At 42.7% G+C, this 16091-nt stretch overlaps 1 protein-coding gene across 3 annotated transcripts in view; it reads left to right on the forward strand.

The window, feature by feature from the left end:
* The window catches only part of kif2a (kinesin family member 2a), a 230361-nt gene that overhangs the window by 170330 nt on the left and 43940 nt on the right, over positions 1-16091 (forward strand). For all 3 annotated transcript variants that reach the window (XM_068034057.1, XM_068034039.1, XM_068034047.1), the window contains 3 exons: positions 1131-1221; positions 10148-10211; positions 10340-10431. In XM_068034057.1, the coding sequence (XP_067890158.1) occupies positions 1131-1221; positions 10148-10211; positions 10340-10431 (247 nt within the window). The remainder of the gene's footprint in view (positions 1-1130; positions 1222-10147; positions 10212-10339; positions 10432-16091) is intronic.

Raw genomic sequence — 16091 nt, forward strand, 5'->3', positions numbered from 1 at the left:
TGGTATTTCTAAAGCTCAGTGGTTCCAAGAGGGTTTTTAAAAATTAGTAATGTAGCTGAAAGGATAATTAGGGCTGTAGAAATTATTTTAAACTAATAAAGAGGTTAGGTTAAAATAATCTAATGATGAAAAGGGATGAGAGCAAAATCCAGATCGTCGTTAATGTTCAAGGTAATGTGAATGTTTGGTTTGGAAAAAAATAGGAAATAAAATAAAAGGAGTAATAAACCAAAAAGGTGTGGTAGGTTAAGAAGCATGAGAAACTGTATCAGGGTAGGGTTTGTTGCACAAGTATGAGTTCCATACACAAATGCATATAGCATAAGGAATAAAGGAAGCAAATTACTAACGGGTATGATGTGGAGTATGGGACTTTGGCTACAAGCTGGGAGATAAATAAGGTTATCGAGTCTTCAGAAAAAACAGGGAAATTGGAAAAGGAGCAGGAGTAGCAATTTTGATAAAAGACACTTGTAACATTAGAAAGGGGATATCAGTAATCCTAAGTGTCAACAATCTCAGAGTAAGAGAAATCCTTGCTAAGTGACCATAACATGATTGAATTCAATATTCGATTTGGAGGGCAGTAGGATGAATCACAAACCAATAGGGTAGGTACAGAGAAACTTTCTTCTCTGGTGAGGGAGTTGGGTGGGGGGATAGCAGGAGCAATGCAAAACCTTAAAATTAGAGCAGGGCTGTTCAGGGATGATGTCAGGAAACAATTCATATAAAGGACAGTGGAAATCTGGAACTCTACTCCAAGAAGCTGTTGTGGTGAGGTAAATTGCAAATTTCAAAACTGAGATTGATAATATTTTAGGTAGGTAAAGGTATTAAGGGATATGGACCAAAGCAGGTAAATGTAGTTCAGATACAAATCAACCATAGTCTAATTACATGGCAGAACAGGCTCAAGGGGCTGAATGGCCCACTCCTGTAGCTGTGTTTCTGAGGAAAATGGAGGAAGGTTTTGGGTAAGGGAGAAGGGACAGAAAAGCAACAGAGGTACTTGCATGTTGAATAGACGTTGCAAATCAACTCTGGGAGGTAAGATGCATAGTTTTTAAATGTAAATAACTGAGATGGACTTTTGAGTGCACACGTTTGATTTTATTTTTGATCTTCAGGTTTACAGCTAGACCTCTTGTGGAGACGATATTTGATAGAGGAATGGCAACTTGCTTTGCATATGGTCAGACTGGAAGTGGAAAAACGCATGTAAGTTTTTGTTTACAATCAAGTTCCAAAATATTTTCTTGATCGGCTCATTTTACTTGGAGTAAAAGTCTAATTAGATTCCAGAGATAATCTTAACTGAGAGAAGCATGGTTATATGCTTGAGCTTAGACAGCTAAATATGAAGTTGTTTTACTTAATCACTGTAGCCGTAGTGGATTTACTTAAGATTTGTATAGCAACTTGTCCCAAAATTTCCACGTGCCATTGCCTCCCCACATGTTCAATTTCCATACTGGCTGACAAATGGGGTGAAATGTGAGTTTAAGCATGTTATGTCGGTTATTTATCCTGATTTGACACTGACCTGAAAAGTCTTATTTGCTCCATTGAACTCACTGTTGCATTTTTGTTCTGGTATTTCTCTCATGCTTAACACTTAGATCCCTGTTGCTTTTTTTTTGGTTTGTGGGATGTGGGCATCACTGGCTAGGCCAGCATTTATTGCCCATCTCTAATTGTCCTTGAACTGAGTTGCTTGCTAGGCTATTTCAGAGGGCATTTAAGAGTCAACCACATTACTGTGGTTCTGGAGTTACATGTAGGCCAGACCAGGTAAGGTTGACAGATTTCCTTCCCTAAAGAACATTTGTGAACCAGATGGGTTTTTAAAACAATCGACAATGATTTCATGATCACCATTAGACTAGCTTTTAATTCCAGATTTGTTTATTAATTGAATTTAAATTTCACTATCTGCCATGGTGGGATTCAAACCCATGTTCCCAGAGGTCTAGTGTGGGCCTCTGGATTGCTCATCCAGTGATATTACCACTACGCCACCACCTCCCCTACACAGCATATAAAAGGTACAATACTATTTGAATCTGGCATGCGACATCCCGTTGTTGCTGTATTTAGCTTGCTGGATATGTCACGAGTCCTGTGTGCTCTTCTAGATGTTGGAAATTGTAGAATAAACACTTAAAACTATCAACTTCGGAACACATTTATTAATAGTAACTGATGAGCAATATCAAATTCAATACAGCAAACTGCAATAGTTTATAGAATATTTCTGGTGTTGTTTGAACACTATAAGTCTACCTGAGTTCTGTGTTATTAATGACCTAAGACATCTACAGTTCTGGGAACTACCCCCTGAAGTGTCAGCAATGTCCATCTAAGTGTCAGATCCTAATCCAGTTATCAGCTTAATGCTAATAATTTTAGTCTTTTTAGACCATCTGGTGTCATTCCAGCCAGTTAGTTGGCTGATGCAGTGAAATGTGCAGCTTCCAGACTGGGTTACTTCTTTTAGCATCCAACTTTTAATCATACAGGTACTGTAATGAAAAAGACAGAAAAATGATACACTATAGATACAGTACTATATTTTGTAACACTGGTTTCCTGTACAGACTATGTAGAGGACTATGTAGACTATTGTTAACTATCCATTTGTTTAGTTTCCTTGAAGGAAAGTTCTGCAAAAGAATTCTCCTTAACCTCCAGTGGTAATCAAGTAAATTTAAGAATAGCTATCCATAACTACATCTCTTAAGTATTTTCCCTAATTTTCTGCAGGTGGGTAATATTTGTCATTGTACTCTATTGCATGTGTTATGTTGGGAGCACCAGAGTGGCAGGACACTGGTTTGATTCTTCCATTTCACTGTGTTAACAGTCTTGGACATCCTGCTCTGTATTATCAGAAAGACCCCAGCAATTCAGGAACAAAGCCCACCAACGCATTCTCAGGGCAACAAATGCACCCTTACCAGCATCGACCACAACCCGAGGGAATAAAATTTAAAAGAAGATGCAGTTTAGTGTAGATAGGTGTGATGTCATACATTTTGAAGAGAAAAACTAAGATTGGAACTCTGCGCTGAATGTAGAGATGCTGAAGGCTATGCATGGGGTCTAAGGGTTCAAATATTTAATTTCCTGAAAATGTGTGTATGGAGAGAAAGCCTTTAAAGAGTCCATAGCATTTTGAGCTTTATCATAGAATCATAGAATGTTTGCAACACAGAAGGAGGCATTTGGCCCATTGTGTCCGTGCCAGCTCTTTGAAAGAGCAACCCAGCTAGTCTCATTCCCCCGTCCTTTGCCGTGCCCTCCACATTTTTTCTCTTCAGGTGCTCATCCAATTCCCTTTTGAAAGCCACGATTGAATCTGCCACCAGCGCATTCCAGATCCTAACCACTCACTGTGTTTTGAATAGTTTTTCCTCATGTCATTTTGGTTCTTTTGCCATTCACCTTGTATCGGTGTTGTCTGGTTCTTGATCCTTCTGCCAATGAGAGCAGTTCTATCTACTCGGTCTAAATACCTCCATCAAATCTCCTCTCAACCTATTCTGCTCTAAAGAGAACAACCCCAGCTGCTCCAGTCTATCCATGTAACTGAAATCCCTCATCCCTGGAATTATTCTTGTAAATCGTTTCTGCACCTTCTCTAAAGATTTCGCATCCTTCCTAAAGTGGTGCCCAGAATTGGCCATATCTTATAAACTCCTTGCTTTTGTACTCTACACCTCTATTTACGAAGCTCAGGATCCCATGTGCCTTTTTAACCACTTTCTCAACCTGCCCAATAACATGGCACTTAGAAAAATTCAAGGTAATCAGACGGAGTCAACATAGTTTTGTGAAAGGGAAATCATGTTTCATTTATTGGAGATCTTTGAAGAAGTAACATGCGCTGTGGATACAGTGGAACTGGTGGATGTACTGTACTTAGATTTCCAGAAGGCATTTGATGAGGTTTAATAACCACATCAAAGGTTATTGCTGAAAATAAAAGCTCATGTGTAGGGGGTAACATATTGGCATTGATAGAAGATTGGCTTGCTAACAGGAAACAGAGTAGGCATAAGTGGATAATCTTTTGGTTGGCAAGATGAAACGAGTGTTGTGACGCAGGGAACAGTGCTGGGGCCTCAGCTTTTTACAATTTATATAAATGACATGGCTGAAGGAACTGAAGATATGGTTGCTAAATTTGCAGATGACACAAAGATAGGTAGGAAAATAAGTTGTGAAGAGGATATAAGGTGGCTACAAAGGGATATAGATAGGTTAAGTGCGTGGGCAAAGATCTGGCAAATGGAGTATAATGTGGGAAATTGTGAAGCTGTCCATCTTGGCAGGAAGTATAAAAAAGCATATTGTCTAAATGGCGAGAGATTGCAGAGCTCTGAGATGCAGAGGGATCAGGGTATCCTAGTGCATGAATTGCAAATGGTTAGAATGCAGGTTCAGCAAATAATTAGGATAGCTAATAGAATGTTACTGTTTAGTGCGAGAGAAATTGAATAGAAAAGTAGGGAGGTTATGCATCAGTTATACAGGGTATTGGTGAGACCACATCTGGAGTACTGTGTACAATATTGGTCTCATATAAATTCCTGAGGGTTCTTGACAGGGTGGATGTGGAAAGGATGTTTCCCCTTGTTGGAGAATCTAGAGCTAGGGGTCACTATTTAAAAATAAGGGGTCACCCATTTAAGACAGAGATGAAGAGAAATTTTTTCTCTGAGGGTCGTGAGTCTTTGGAACTCTATTCCTCAAAAGGCAGTGGAAGCAGAGTCTTTAAATATTTTTGAGACAGAGGTAGATAGATTCTTGATAAGCAAGGGGGTGAAATGTTATCGGGGTAGGCGGGAATGTGGAGTTGAGGTTACAATCAGATCAGCCATGACCTTATTGAATGGTGGAACAGGCTCGAGTGGCCTACTCCTGCTCCAAATTCATATATTCGTATGCTCCTCCACCTTCAAATACTTGTGCACATATCCCCTTCATACCTCCTACTTCTGCAACCACTTTAGAATCTGCCCTTTATTTTATGAGATAAGGAATCCAATATTCCTTATATATGGGAATATGGTGGGAGAAAGGTTCAGTGGGAAAAGGCTCAATGGGCTGAATGGCCTCCTCCTGCTCCTTATGTTCCTCGTTCTTCCTACCAAAATGAATCACTTCGCATTTCTCTGCATTAAATTTCATCTACCACTTGCACGCCCATTTCACCAGCTTGTCTATATCCTCTTGAAGTTTATTACTACCCTCCTCATAGTTCACAATACTTCCAAGTTTTGACAGCACCTTCCAAACCTGCGACCTCTACCATCTAGAAGGACAAGGGCAGCAGATGCTTGGGAACACCACCACCTGCAAGTTCCCCTCCAAGCCGCACACCATCCTGACTTGGAACTATATTGCCAGTTCTTCACTGTCGCTGGGTCAAGATCCTGGGACTCCCTTCCTAACAGCACTGTGGGTGCACTTACACCCCAAGGACTGCAGCAGTTCAAGAAGGCAGCTCACCACCACCTTCTCGAGGGCAATTGGGAATGGGCAATAAATGCTGGCATAGCCAGTGACGCCCACATACCATGAATGAATAAAAAGAATCTGAAAATTTTGAGATTGTGCCCTCTACACCCAAGTCTTAATATATTAATAATATATATGAATTAAAGCAGTGGTCCTAGTACCATCCCTGGGGAATCCCACTGTATACCTTTTTCCAGTCTAAAAGCATTCACCACTACTCTGTTTCCTTCCCTAAATAAAAACAAAGTGCTGAAAATACTCAGCAGATCAGGCAGCATCTATGGAGAGAGAAGCAGAGTTAACCTTTCAGCTCTGTGACCTTTCATCAGAACTGGCAAAGGTTAGAAAAGATTTAAGTTTTCAGCAAGTGAAGGGGGTGTGGTGTTGGGGAAGAGAACAAAAGGGAATAGGGCAAAGGGCAGGAGATATTAAATAACAAAGCTGTCTTGGGACAAAGCAAAGAGTGTGTTAATGCTTGTGGTGAAAGGCAAAGCATTTGTCCAGCGAGAGTATTAATGGCAGAATAAGCAGCTCTGTCTACAGGAAAAACAGGCACATGGTTAAAAAATAAAATAAAATAAAAAATTTTTAAAAGGACAGTCATGCTCTGAAATTATTGAACTCCGTGTTCAGTCCGTAAGGCTATAGAGTGCCTAATCGAAAGATCAGGTGCTGCTCCTCAAGCTTGCGTTGATGTTCAGTGGAACACTGCAGTGGGCAAGCAACTGGAAGCTCAGGGTCATGCTTTCGGACCGAGCGAAGGTGTTCTGCAAAGCGGTCACCCAATTTGTGTTTGGTCTCCCCAGTGTAGAGCATTATGAACAGCGAATACAGTATACTAAATTGAAGGAAGTACAAGTAAATTGCTGCTTCACCTGGAAGGAGTGTTTGGGGCCTTGGATGGTGAGGAGAGAGGAGGTAAAAGGGCAGGTATTACACCTCCTGCGATTGCATGGGAAGGTGCCGTGGGAAGAGGAAGTGGTGTCGGGTGTGATGGAGAATTGGACCAGGGTGTCGCAGAGGAAACGATCCCTTCAGAATGCTGACAGGGGAAGGGAAGATATATTTGGTGGTGGCATCACACTGGAGGTGGTGAAAGTGGCAGAGGATGCTTCTTTTGAATGTGGAGGCTGGTGGGGTGGAAAGTGAGAGCGAGGGGAACCCTGTTGCGGTTCATGGAGAGAGGGAGTAGGGGTGCGGGCAGAAGTGTGGGAAATAGGTCGAATACAGTTGAGGGCCCTGTCAACCACAATGGGGGGAATCCTCGGTGAGGAGAAAGGAAGACATTTCAGAAGCACTGTCATGGAAGGTTGCATCATCAGAACAGATGCGTCGGAGACAGAGAAACTGGAAGAATGGTATGGACTCCTTACAGGAAACAGGGTGTGAGGAAGTGTAGTTGTGGGAGTCAGAGGGCTTATAATGAATATTAGTAGGCAGCCTATCCCCAGAGATGGTGACAAAGAAGTCGAGGAAGGGAAGTGTTGGAGATAAACCATGTAAAAGTGAGAGAAGAGTGGAAATTGGATGCAAAGTTGATGAAGTTCTCCAGTTCAAGGCAAGAGCAGGAAGAGGAACCGATACAGTCATCAATGTACCAGAAAAAGAGGTTAGGGACGAGGCCTGAGCAGGACTGGAACAAGGAATGTTCGACATATCCCACAAAAAAGGCAGGCATAACTAGGACTCGTGCGGGTACCCATAGCAACACCTTTTACTTAAAGGAAGTGAGTAGTGTTGAAGTTGTTCAATGTAAGGACAAGTTCAGCCAGGCGGAGGAGGGTGGTGGTAGATGTGGGCTGGTTGGGCCTCTGTTCAAGGTAGAAGCGGAGAGCCCTCAGTCCCCCGTCCTGGTGGGGGATGGAGGTGTAGAGAGATTGGACATCCATAGTGAAGAGGAGGCAGTTAGGACCAGGAAACTGGAAATTGTTGAAATGATGTTGGGCATCTGAAGAGTCACAGATGTAAGTGGGAAGGGACTGGACCAGGGGAGAAAAGATAGAGTCAAGATAGAAAGAAATAAGTTCAGGGCAGCAGGAACAGGCTGAAACGATGGGTCTACCAGGACAGTCCTGTTTGTGGATTTTGGGAAGGAGGTAGAAGCGGGTCTGGGGTTGCAGAAATATGAGGTTGGAAGCTGTAGAGGGAAGATCTCTGGAGGAGATGAGGTCAGTAATCGTCCTGGAGACAGTGTTTCCTTTCACTCAGGCAACTTTGTATCCATGCTGCCACTATCCCTTTTATTTCATGGGCTTTAACCATGCTGGCAAGCATGTGGTTCTTTATCAAGCACCTTTTTGAAATCCAAGTACACCACATCAACTACATTACCCTCATCAACCCTCTTTGTTTACTCATCAATAAACTCAATCAAATTAGTTAAACACGGTTTGCTCTTAACAAATCCGTGCTGGCTTTCCTTAATCCACATTTGTGTGACTGTTAATTTTGTCCCAGATTATTGTTTCTAAAAGCTTTCTCAACACAGAGTTTAAACTGATTGGCCTGTAATTGCTGGGTCTATCCTTGCACCCTTTTTTTGAACAAGGGTGTAACATTTGCAATTCTCCAGTCCTCTGAGGATTGGAAGATTATGGCCAGTACCTCTACAGCTTCCTCCGTTACCTCCCTGCATATCCTCAGATGCAAGCCATTCAGTCCTGGTGACTTAACAACTGTAACAAGGCCAGCCTTTCTAATACCACCTCTTTATCACTTTATAGCCTATCCAGTATCTCTACTACCTCCTCTTTCACTATGACTTTGGAAGCATCTACTTCCTTAGTAAAGAGAGATGCAAAATAGTTATTTAGTACCTCAGCCATGTGCTCTTGCCTTTTACTATTGATATACCTATATAAGACTTTTGGATTCCCTTTTATGTCAGCTGCCAGTCTCTTCTCATACTCTCGCTTTGCCTATCTTATTTTCTCCCATTTCTTTTTTCACTTCCCCTCTGAACTTTCTATATTCAGCCTGGGTCTCACTTGTATTATGAACTTGCCATCTGTTAAATGCTTTTCCTTTTTCTGCTTCATCTTACTCTCCCTCTCTTCTGTCATCCAGGGAACTTTGGCTTTGCTTGCCCTACCTTTTCCTCCTTGTGGGAAACTACCTCGACTGTACCTGAACCATCTCCTCTTTCAAGACAGCACATTGTCCTGTTACAGTTTTGCCTGCCAGTCTTTGACTCCAATTTACCTGGTTCTGATCTGTTCTCACCCCAGTGAAATTGGCCTTCCTCCAATTAAGTTTTTTTTCTCTTGACTGCTCCTTGTTCTTTTCCATAATTAACCTAAACCTTATGATACGATGATCATATGTAAAGGGCATGTAGTGGGAGTGAAGTAATAAATCTGGAAAAACATTCTTATGCCACAGACTGGGCTGCATTTGGCGGCGAGCTTCAAAGATAGCAGGGTGCATGCGCGGGATTCACTCTGTGGAGCTGCTGCAATATTAAATGCGGTGGCTGATTTACATGGCCGGGGCAGGTTGTTTCTCCCCGTCTTTTCCCCCCCCCCCCCCCCCCAAAATGACGTGAAGGGGGGGGCCGGCAATCCGTTCCCAGCAACTGTGTCCGGCGCCACTACGCAGTCACCGGTGCCATTTTTAAAGGGCTTAGAGCCCTGAATGACTATTTACATTTTTAACGCCACAGTGAATTTCAAAGTATTAGAGGTAATTAAGTTAATCTTTCCAGCTCCTCCCCCCACCCCCCCCCCCCACCAGCCCCCCAAATACTGTACCTGACCTTTCCTGTCCCCAAAGTTCAGAAACTTTTAATTTTACCCCTTCCCATCACCCCCTCTAGCAATCAGGCAAGTTTTGACCACACCCCCCCCCCCCCCCCCCCACCTCCCACACTGAAATACTTACCTCCTGCCCCCCTCCCTACCAATGTCCCGGATTGGATCTCCACGGCAAGGTAAGTAATTATTCGTTCACATAAATTTATTAACATATTGAAATTTCAGCCCTGTCGCCAAGTGGCAGGGGGGCCACCACAAGGCTTCGCTGCCACCGGTAATATGGGGCGGGCCCTTCCCAGCGTCAAGGCCCTCGACGTCTGGAGAGCCAGTAAAAATGCGGGCTGGTAAAATTCAACCCTATCTATACAATTTTGGGCATATGATGCTAGAAAGGACATTAAAATCATACAGTGTAGAGTCACCAGGATGATGTCTGGTATGTGAAATTATAGTTATAAAGAGAAGTTAGAGATTTTGTGATGATTTTTACAAAAGCAGAAAAAGGTTAGGCAATTAAAGAGAGGTTTGAAAATTATAAATAGGGAAAGACTACTTCCTCTAGTTAGGACATTGGTGACTGAGGGGTATATAGATGGATAAGAGAATGTAAAATCTTAATCTGGAATATGGCTTTAAATTAAACTGTAAAAGTAGGACAAGGGAGTGTTGGTTTAAACAATGCAAAAGTTAATATTAGGATGGTATCAGGAAGTTATTTACGCAGAGTGTAATTTAATACTCCTTCTCCCTGAAAGAAATTAATCGCAGAATGTTACAATTCAGCATATTTATTTTGGTTTCATGTTGTAATATGCCTTCCATGTTTAAATACCTCCACCCAAAGAAAATTCTCTGATCTATCGTTTCAGACTATGGGTGGTGACTTTACAGGGAAAAATCAGGATTGTTCTAAAGGAATATATGCACTTGCAGGTGAGTATTTTCATAAGTAACATTTTTTAAATAATTAGATCCCACTTTTTATAAAAGCAGCATTGTTCCAATGTTTGGTCATTTTTTCTGCTTGTAGATTTCACAAGTTTTTATGAACTTTGTTACAGCTCGGGATGTTTTTCTAATGTTAAAGAAGCCAAATTACAGAAAAATAGAACTTCAAGTATTCGCAACATTTTTTGAAATTTACAGTGGTAAGGTAAGAAAGATATTTATTTAACTTCAAATAAAAACTTTTCCATTATACTTAATTGCTAACTGAAGAATGAATATTTGTTCCCATTTCAATGTGGATAAATATGAGGTTATCCACTTTGGTAGCAAAAACAGGAAGGCAGATTATTATCTGAACGGCTATAAACTGAGAGAGGGGAATATGCAGCGAGACCTGGGTGTTCACCCACACCAGTCGCTGAAGGTAAGCATGCAGGTCCAACAGGTGGTAAAAAAGGCAAATGGTATGTTGGCCTTCATAGCGAGAGGATTTGAGTACAGGAGCAGGGATGTCTTGCTGCAATTATACAGGGCCTTGGTGAGGCCACACCTGGAATATTGTGTGCAGTTTTGGTCTCCTTATCTGAGGAAGGATGTTCTTGCTGTAGAGGGAGTGCAGCGAAGGTTTACCAGACTGATTCCTGGGATGGCGGGACTGACGTATGAGGAGAGATTGAGTCGGTTAGGATTATATCCGCTGGAGTTCAGAGTGAGGGGGGTTCTCATAGAAACCTATAAAATTCTAACAGGACTTGACAGGGTAGATGCAGGAAGGATGTTCCTGATGGTGGGGGAGTCCAGAAGCAGGGGTCATAGTCTAAGGATACGGGGTAAACCTTTCAGGACTGAGATGAGGAGAAATTTCTTCAGCCAGAGAGTGGTGAGCCTGTGGAATTCGCTACCACAGAAAGCAGTTGAGGCCAAAACATTGTATGTTTTCAAGAAGGAGTTAGATATAGCTCTTGGGTCTAAAGGGATCAAAGGGTATGGGGCGAAAGCGGGAACAGGTTACTGAGTTGGATGATCAGCCATGATCATAATGAATGGCGGAGCGGGCTCGAAGGGCCGAATGGCCGACTTGTCCTATTTTCTATGTTTTTATGTAAATAGACCAGCTATTTGTTGCTGTGCAAACTTTATCTTAAACATTTTAAAAGTTCACCTTAATGGGTATAAGGTTTGTTAATTATATATTTAAAAAGTTAACAGAATGGCTTCTTGCATTACTTTAATAGCAAAATATTCCATTTATAAGGGATTTCTAACATAATAAAGCACCCTAGGACACTTAAGAAATAGGCATGTGGGAACGGTCATCACATTGGAAACGTAGTAGTAGAAGTTTGGTCAAAGAGTTGGATTTTGAGGAGATATTTCAAGGAAAAGAGACAGTTAGGAAGGTTTAATGAGGCAATTCCAACAAGTAGGACCCAAGCAGCTAAGACTCTGCTGCCAATGATGGGGTAAAAGTAAGGGGGGGAAGATACGTGAGGCTGGAGTCTGAGATGCAAAGCTAGGCTGGAGCAAGGCCCCGGAGGGACCTTCAAGTTTGAAATTATCTTAAAGTATTGGGTAATTAGGAGCTGATAATGACTTGGCGGTGATAAACTGGTGGGATTTAGTGTGAGATAGGATACATGTAGCAGGGCTTTTGACAAGTTAGAGTTTATAAAAGATAGGCCACCAAGGGGAAATTTGGAGTGGTGGAGACTGACAGTGATGGAGGAAGGTAATATTGCAGGGTTAATTTGAGATGGTATGGTTACAAAATGTCTGGTGCTGCCTGAGACAGTAGCCAGGAGGTGCAGCCAATGGGCAAGAAAGTGAAGTATGTGACTAAAGCCAAAGACCATGGCTGTGCAGAGTTGAGCTGGAAGAACTTGACCCTTATCCAATACTGGATGTTGTGCAAATGCTCTGACAGAATCAAGAGGTCAAGAGAAGTGGTGGAGAGAGTGTACTAGGTGCCATCAGTGTACACTTGGAAGCTGACCCCATATCTGTGGATGATGACATCAAGGAGATGCATGTAACAGAGAGAAGGAGGTCAAGGATTGATACATGGGGTTTCTGAAGCTGATGGTGCAAGGGTGGGAAGAAAAGTCTTTGGTAAATATAAATGCAAAATAATAAATATAATGCTAATTCTGAGTTGCTGATAGCTTTTAAAAATATAGTTTTCTATAGGTAACCATATCAAACCTCTTATAATGCTGTAACTTGGCCACTTTTACTTAATTTACAGCACTGTTGTTTCCATAGAATGGATTAAGTATGGGCAGTTAGGGTTGAAACTTCCCAAAATAAAACAGGATGTATAAATTTGATTTAAATAATATTACAGAATGGGAAAGAAAAATGGGATCCAGAGAGAGAGAAAAGAGATAGACAGAAAAAATAAATGTGCAGACTCTGGAAGTTGCTGTTCAGTGTACTCCACGATAACAGTGAGTGCTGACATTGTCTCCATTATTATCAGGTCCATCATCTTCAAGCAGTTTCACCCACCTTGTTTGCTCCTCATTAATGTGCAATTACCTTAGCGATTAGAATCTCCATTTGGCAACTGCTAACAGTTAGGAGAGGCAGTTGCCAAATGGAGATTGATTGACTGTTATTAAAAAAAGTGGTTAGCACCGCAGCCTCACAGCTCCAGCGTCCCGGGTTCAGTTCTGGGTACTGCCTGTGCAGAGTTTGCAAGTTCTCCGTGTCTGCGTGGGTTTTCGCCGGGTGCTCCGGTTTCCTCCCACAGCCAAAGACTTGCAGGTTGATGGGTAAATTGGCCATTGTAAATTGCCCCTAGTGTAGGTAGGAGAATGGTGGGGATGTGGTAGAGAATATGGGGTAAATGTAGGATTAGTATAAATGGGTGGTTGTTGGTCGGCACAGACTTGGTGGGCCGAAGGGCCTGTTTCAATGCTGTATCTCTAAATAAAAATAAATAAATACTTTTCTTTTTGGATTCACCACATATCGCAGCCAACATATTGGCTACAAACCGTGGGACGTATTTTCCTTTTTTAATTAATGAATAGAGTGAGTTTTTTATGTTCTATCTGAATGCATTTTTAAAATATTTAATCCTAGAAGTCATTCTTGTTCATTATTGAGTATAATTCAACCATCAGAGGGCAATGATATCCCTGAAAAAAGAGATAAGTGTCGTGGTTAGTTGAAATGTGAATACGTGTTATCAAATGCACTTGGCAGGTTTATCTAGCATCCTGGTTGCAGTTCTGTGACATGTTGCCAAAGTTTCCATGAGGGATCTCATACAGATTGCTTCTTTACAACCGTAAGCCATATTGATGCCCTTGTTCAAAGATTTTCAAGCTAAACTCTCAAAACTCTGAGGAAATCCTAAGAGATTTGTGAAGTCATCAGATTTCTGAATTTTTTTTTTGTATTTGTTAACTTACTGCACACTGTCTTTTTCCATTCCTTAATAATGACAGCTGCTGATCAAAGCTAAATTCAACTGCAGTTAAGTAAGTCTTCACTGCATTCCAGAATTTCTCGATGACTTCTTCAAGAAATTTTGGCTGCAGCTTCTGAAAGAAGTTGCATTTTGTAAGTGATCTGTCCCTTGAAGGACTGTGCTAAGGGGACTTGCCCCATCTCTGTTCACAGTCCTTCAGTAGCTGGTTTAGCCTGTAGGGATTACTATCTTTTATGTTCTTGATCTGGTGGAAACCATTTTTCTGATCTGTACACCAACATTATTTATTGAAATCCATACAATTAGGTTGAATCTACTGTGATAATGAATTGGCAACAGATCTGTGATTATTTCCCTCCTGCCCTCCACCCCCAACCCCCCGCCCCTCAGCCAAAGAAATGTTTCCATCTACTTTGTTATCCTGGTGATAACTGTCTTGCATATTTGCATCAACACAAACATTATACTCTAGGGACGTCCACTTGGCACATCAGCAGGATCAAACATTGAGTAGTGTGATAGGATCTGGTGTGTTGAAAATCGGTACTGCTCTGGAACGGTGGCTCAAGAATAGACCCAGTCTGTCAATAATCTGATGCCAACCAAGTGCCGTTTTTTCTGCTGGGAAGCAATGATTCTCATTTATTAACTAAGCATAGGCTGAGACGGCCAGCTCAGTATTTAGTAAGGGCAACTGAACAGATTCCTCAGTTCAAGAGTCCACTGGCAGGAGTAGATGATCTTCCCAGTTATACACTGGTATATTGTTCAGACCTATGGTTGTAACTCAATAGAATTTAATGTTGCACAGAATATGTCTGGGACATTCCCAGCCCTTTTCCAACAAATGAATGTTTCTACATGTAAGATCTCTGTTTAACCTGGTATTTTAAAGAGTCATAGAGTAATTGCGGCACAGAAGGAGGCCATTCAGCCAATCAAGTCCATACTGGCTCTCTGTAGAGAAATCCAGTCAGTTCCATTCCCCTGCTCGATCCCCATAACCTTGCACATTGATTTCCCTCAAGTGCCCATCCAGTTTTCTTTTGAAACATTGATCATCTCCTCATTTCCCGGCGGAGCAGCAGGAGAAGGTAGCGACTCTTCGGTGGGTGAGTGAAGGCATCAGGAGCTGTGTTTTAAAAGTAAGTACTTACTGTTTTACTTACTGTTTTCCTTGTCTTTGAGTTTCTTTTGGCGCCGGAGGAACCGGAAGCTGGTCGGCAGCGAGGACTCCTGGGTAGGTATTTTCCTTAAAGGTGCGGAGCTGAGTAAACCCGAGCCACTACACATGTAGTGTCTCCCGCCCATCCTCCTCCTCTAACCTAATAATAAGACCCTTTTTACCCTCCTCCTCTAACCAAAAAGGACTGAGCAGGTAAGCTATTTACTGTTTTTGTTAATATCTATAGTTGTACTTAACTAAGGGGTAATTGAATAAAAGAAATGGCAGCCAGTGTAGTGTCTTGCTCCTCCTGCAGAATGTTCGAGGTGAGGGAAACCTCCGGTGGCCCTGCCGACTTCACCTGCTGGAAGTGCATCCGTCTCCAGCTCCTATCAGACCGTGTTAGGGAATTGGAGCTGGAGCTGGATGAACTGAGGATCATTCGGGAAGCTGAGGGGTTGATAGATAGAAGCTACACGGAGGTCGTTACTCCACAAATCAAAGGCAGCTGGGTAACAGTTAGAGGTGGGAAGAGGTCAGTGCAGGGATCTCCTGTGGTCGTTCCCCTCAACAACAAGTATACAGTTTTAGATACTGTTGGGGGGGACGGCCTATCGGGGGCAGGCTGCAGTGACCGGGCCTCTGGCACGGGGTCCTGCACTGTGGCTCAGAAGGGAAGGAGGGAGAATGGGAGAGCACTAGTCATCGGGGACTCGATGGTGAGGAGTACGGACAGGCGGTTCTGTGGGCGCAGGCGAGACGCACGGATGGTTTGTTGCCTCCCTGGTGCCAGGGTCCGTGATGTTTGTGATCGCGTCTTCAGGATCCTTAAAGGGGAGGGGGAGCAGCCAGAGGTCGTGGTGCACATTGGCACCAACGACGTAGGAAGGAAGGGTGGCACAGATGTTAGAAGTGAGTTTAGGGAGTTAGGCTGGAAGCTGAAAGCTCGGACGGACAGAGTTGTTATCTCTGGTTTGTTGCCGGCGCCACGTGATAGTGAGGCTAGGAATAGGGAGAGAGCACAGCTGAACACGTGGCTGCAGGAATGGTGTAGGAGGGAGGGCTTCCAGTTCTTGGATAATTGGACTGCATTCTGGGGAAGATGGGACCTGTTCAAACAGGACGGGCTGCATCTGAACCAGAGGGGCACCAATATCCTGGGAGGGAGGTTTGCTAGTACTGTTCGGGAGGGTTTAAACTAGTTTGGGAGGGGGATGGGAACCGGACTTGTAATCCAGGGACCAGTGGGTCCACTCAGAAA

This window comes from Heterodontus francisci, chromosome 1 (assembly GCF_036365525.1).
Source record: "Heterodontus francisci isolate sHetFra1 chromosome 1, sHetFra1.hap1, whole genome shotgun sequence".
NCBI lineage: Eukaryota > Metazoa > Chordata > Chondrichthyes > Heterodontiformes > Heterodontidae > Heterodontus > Heterodontus francisci.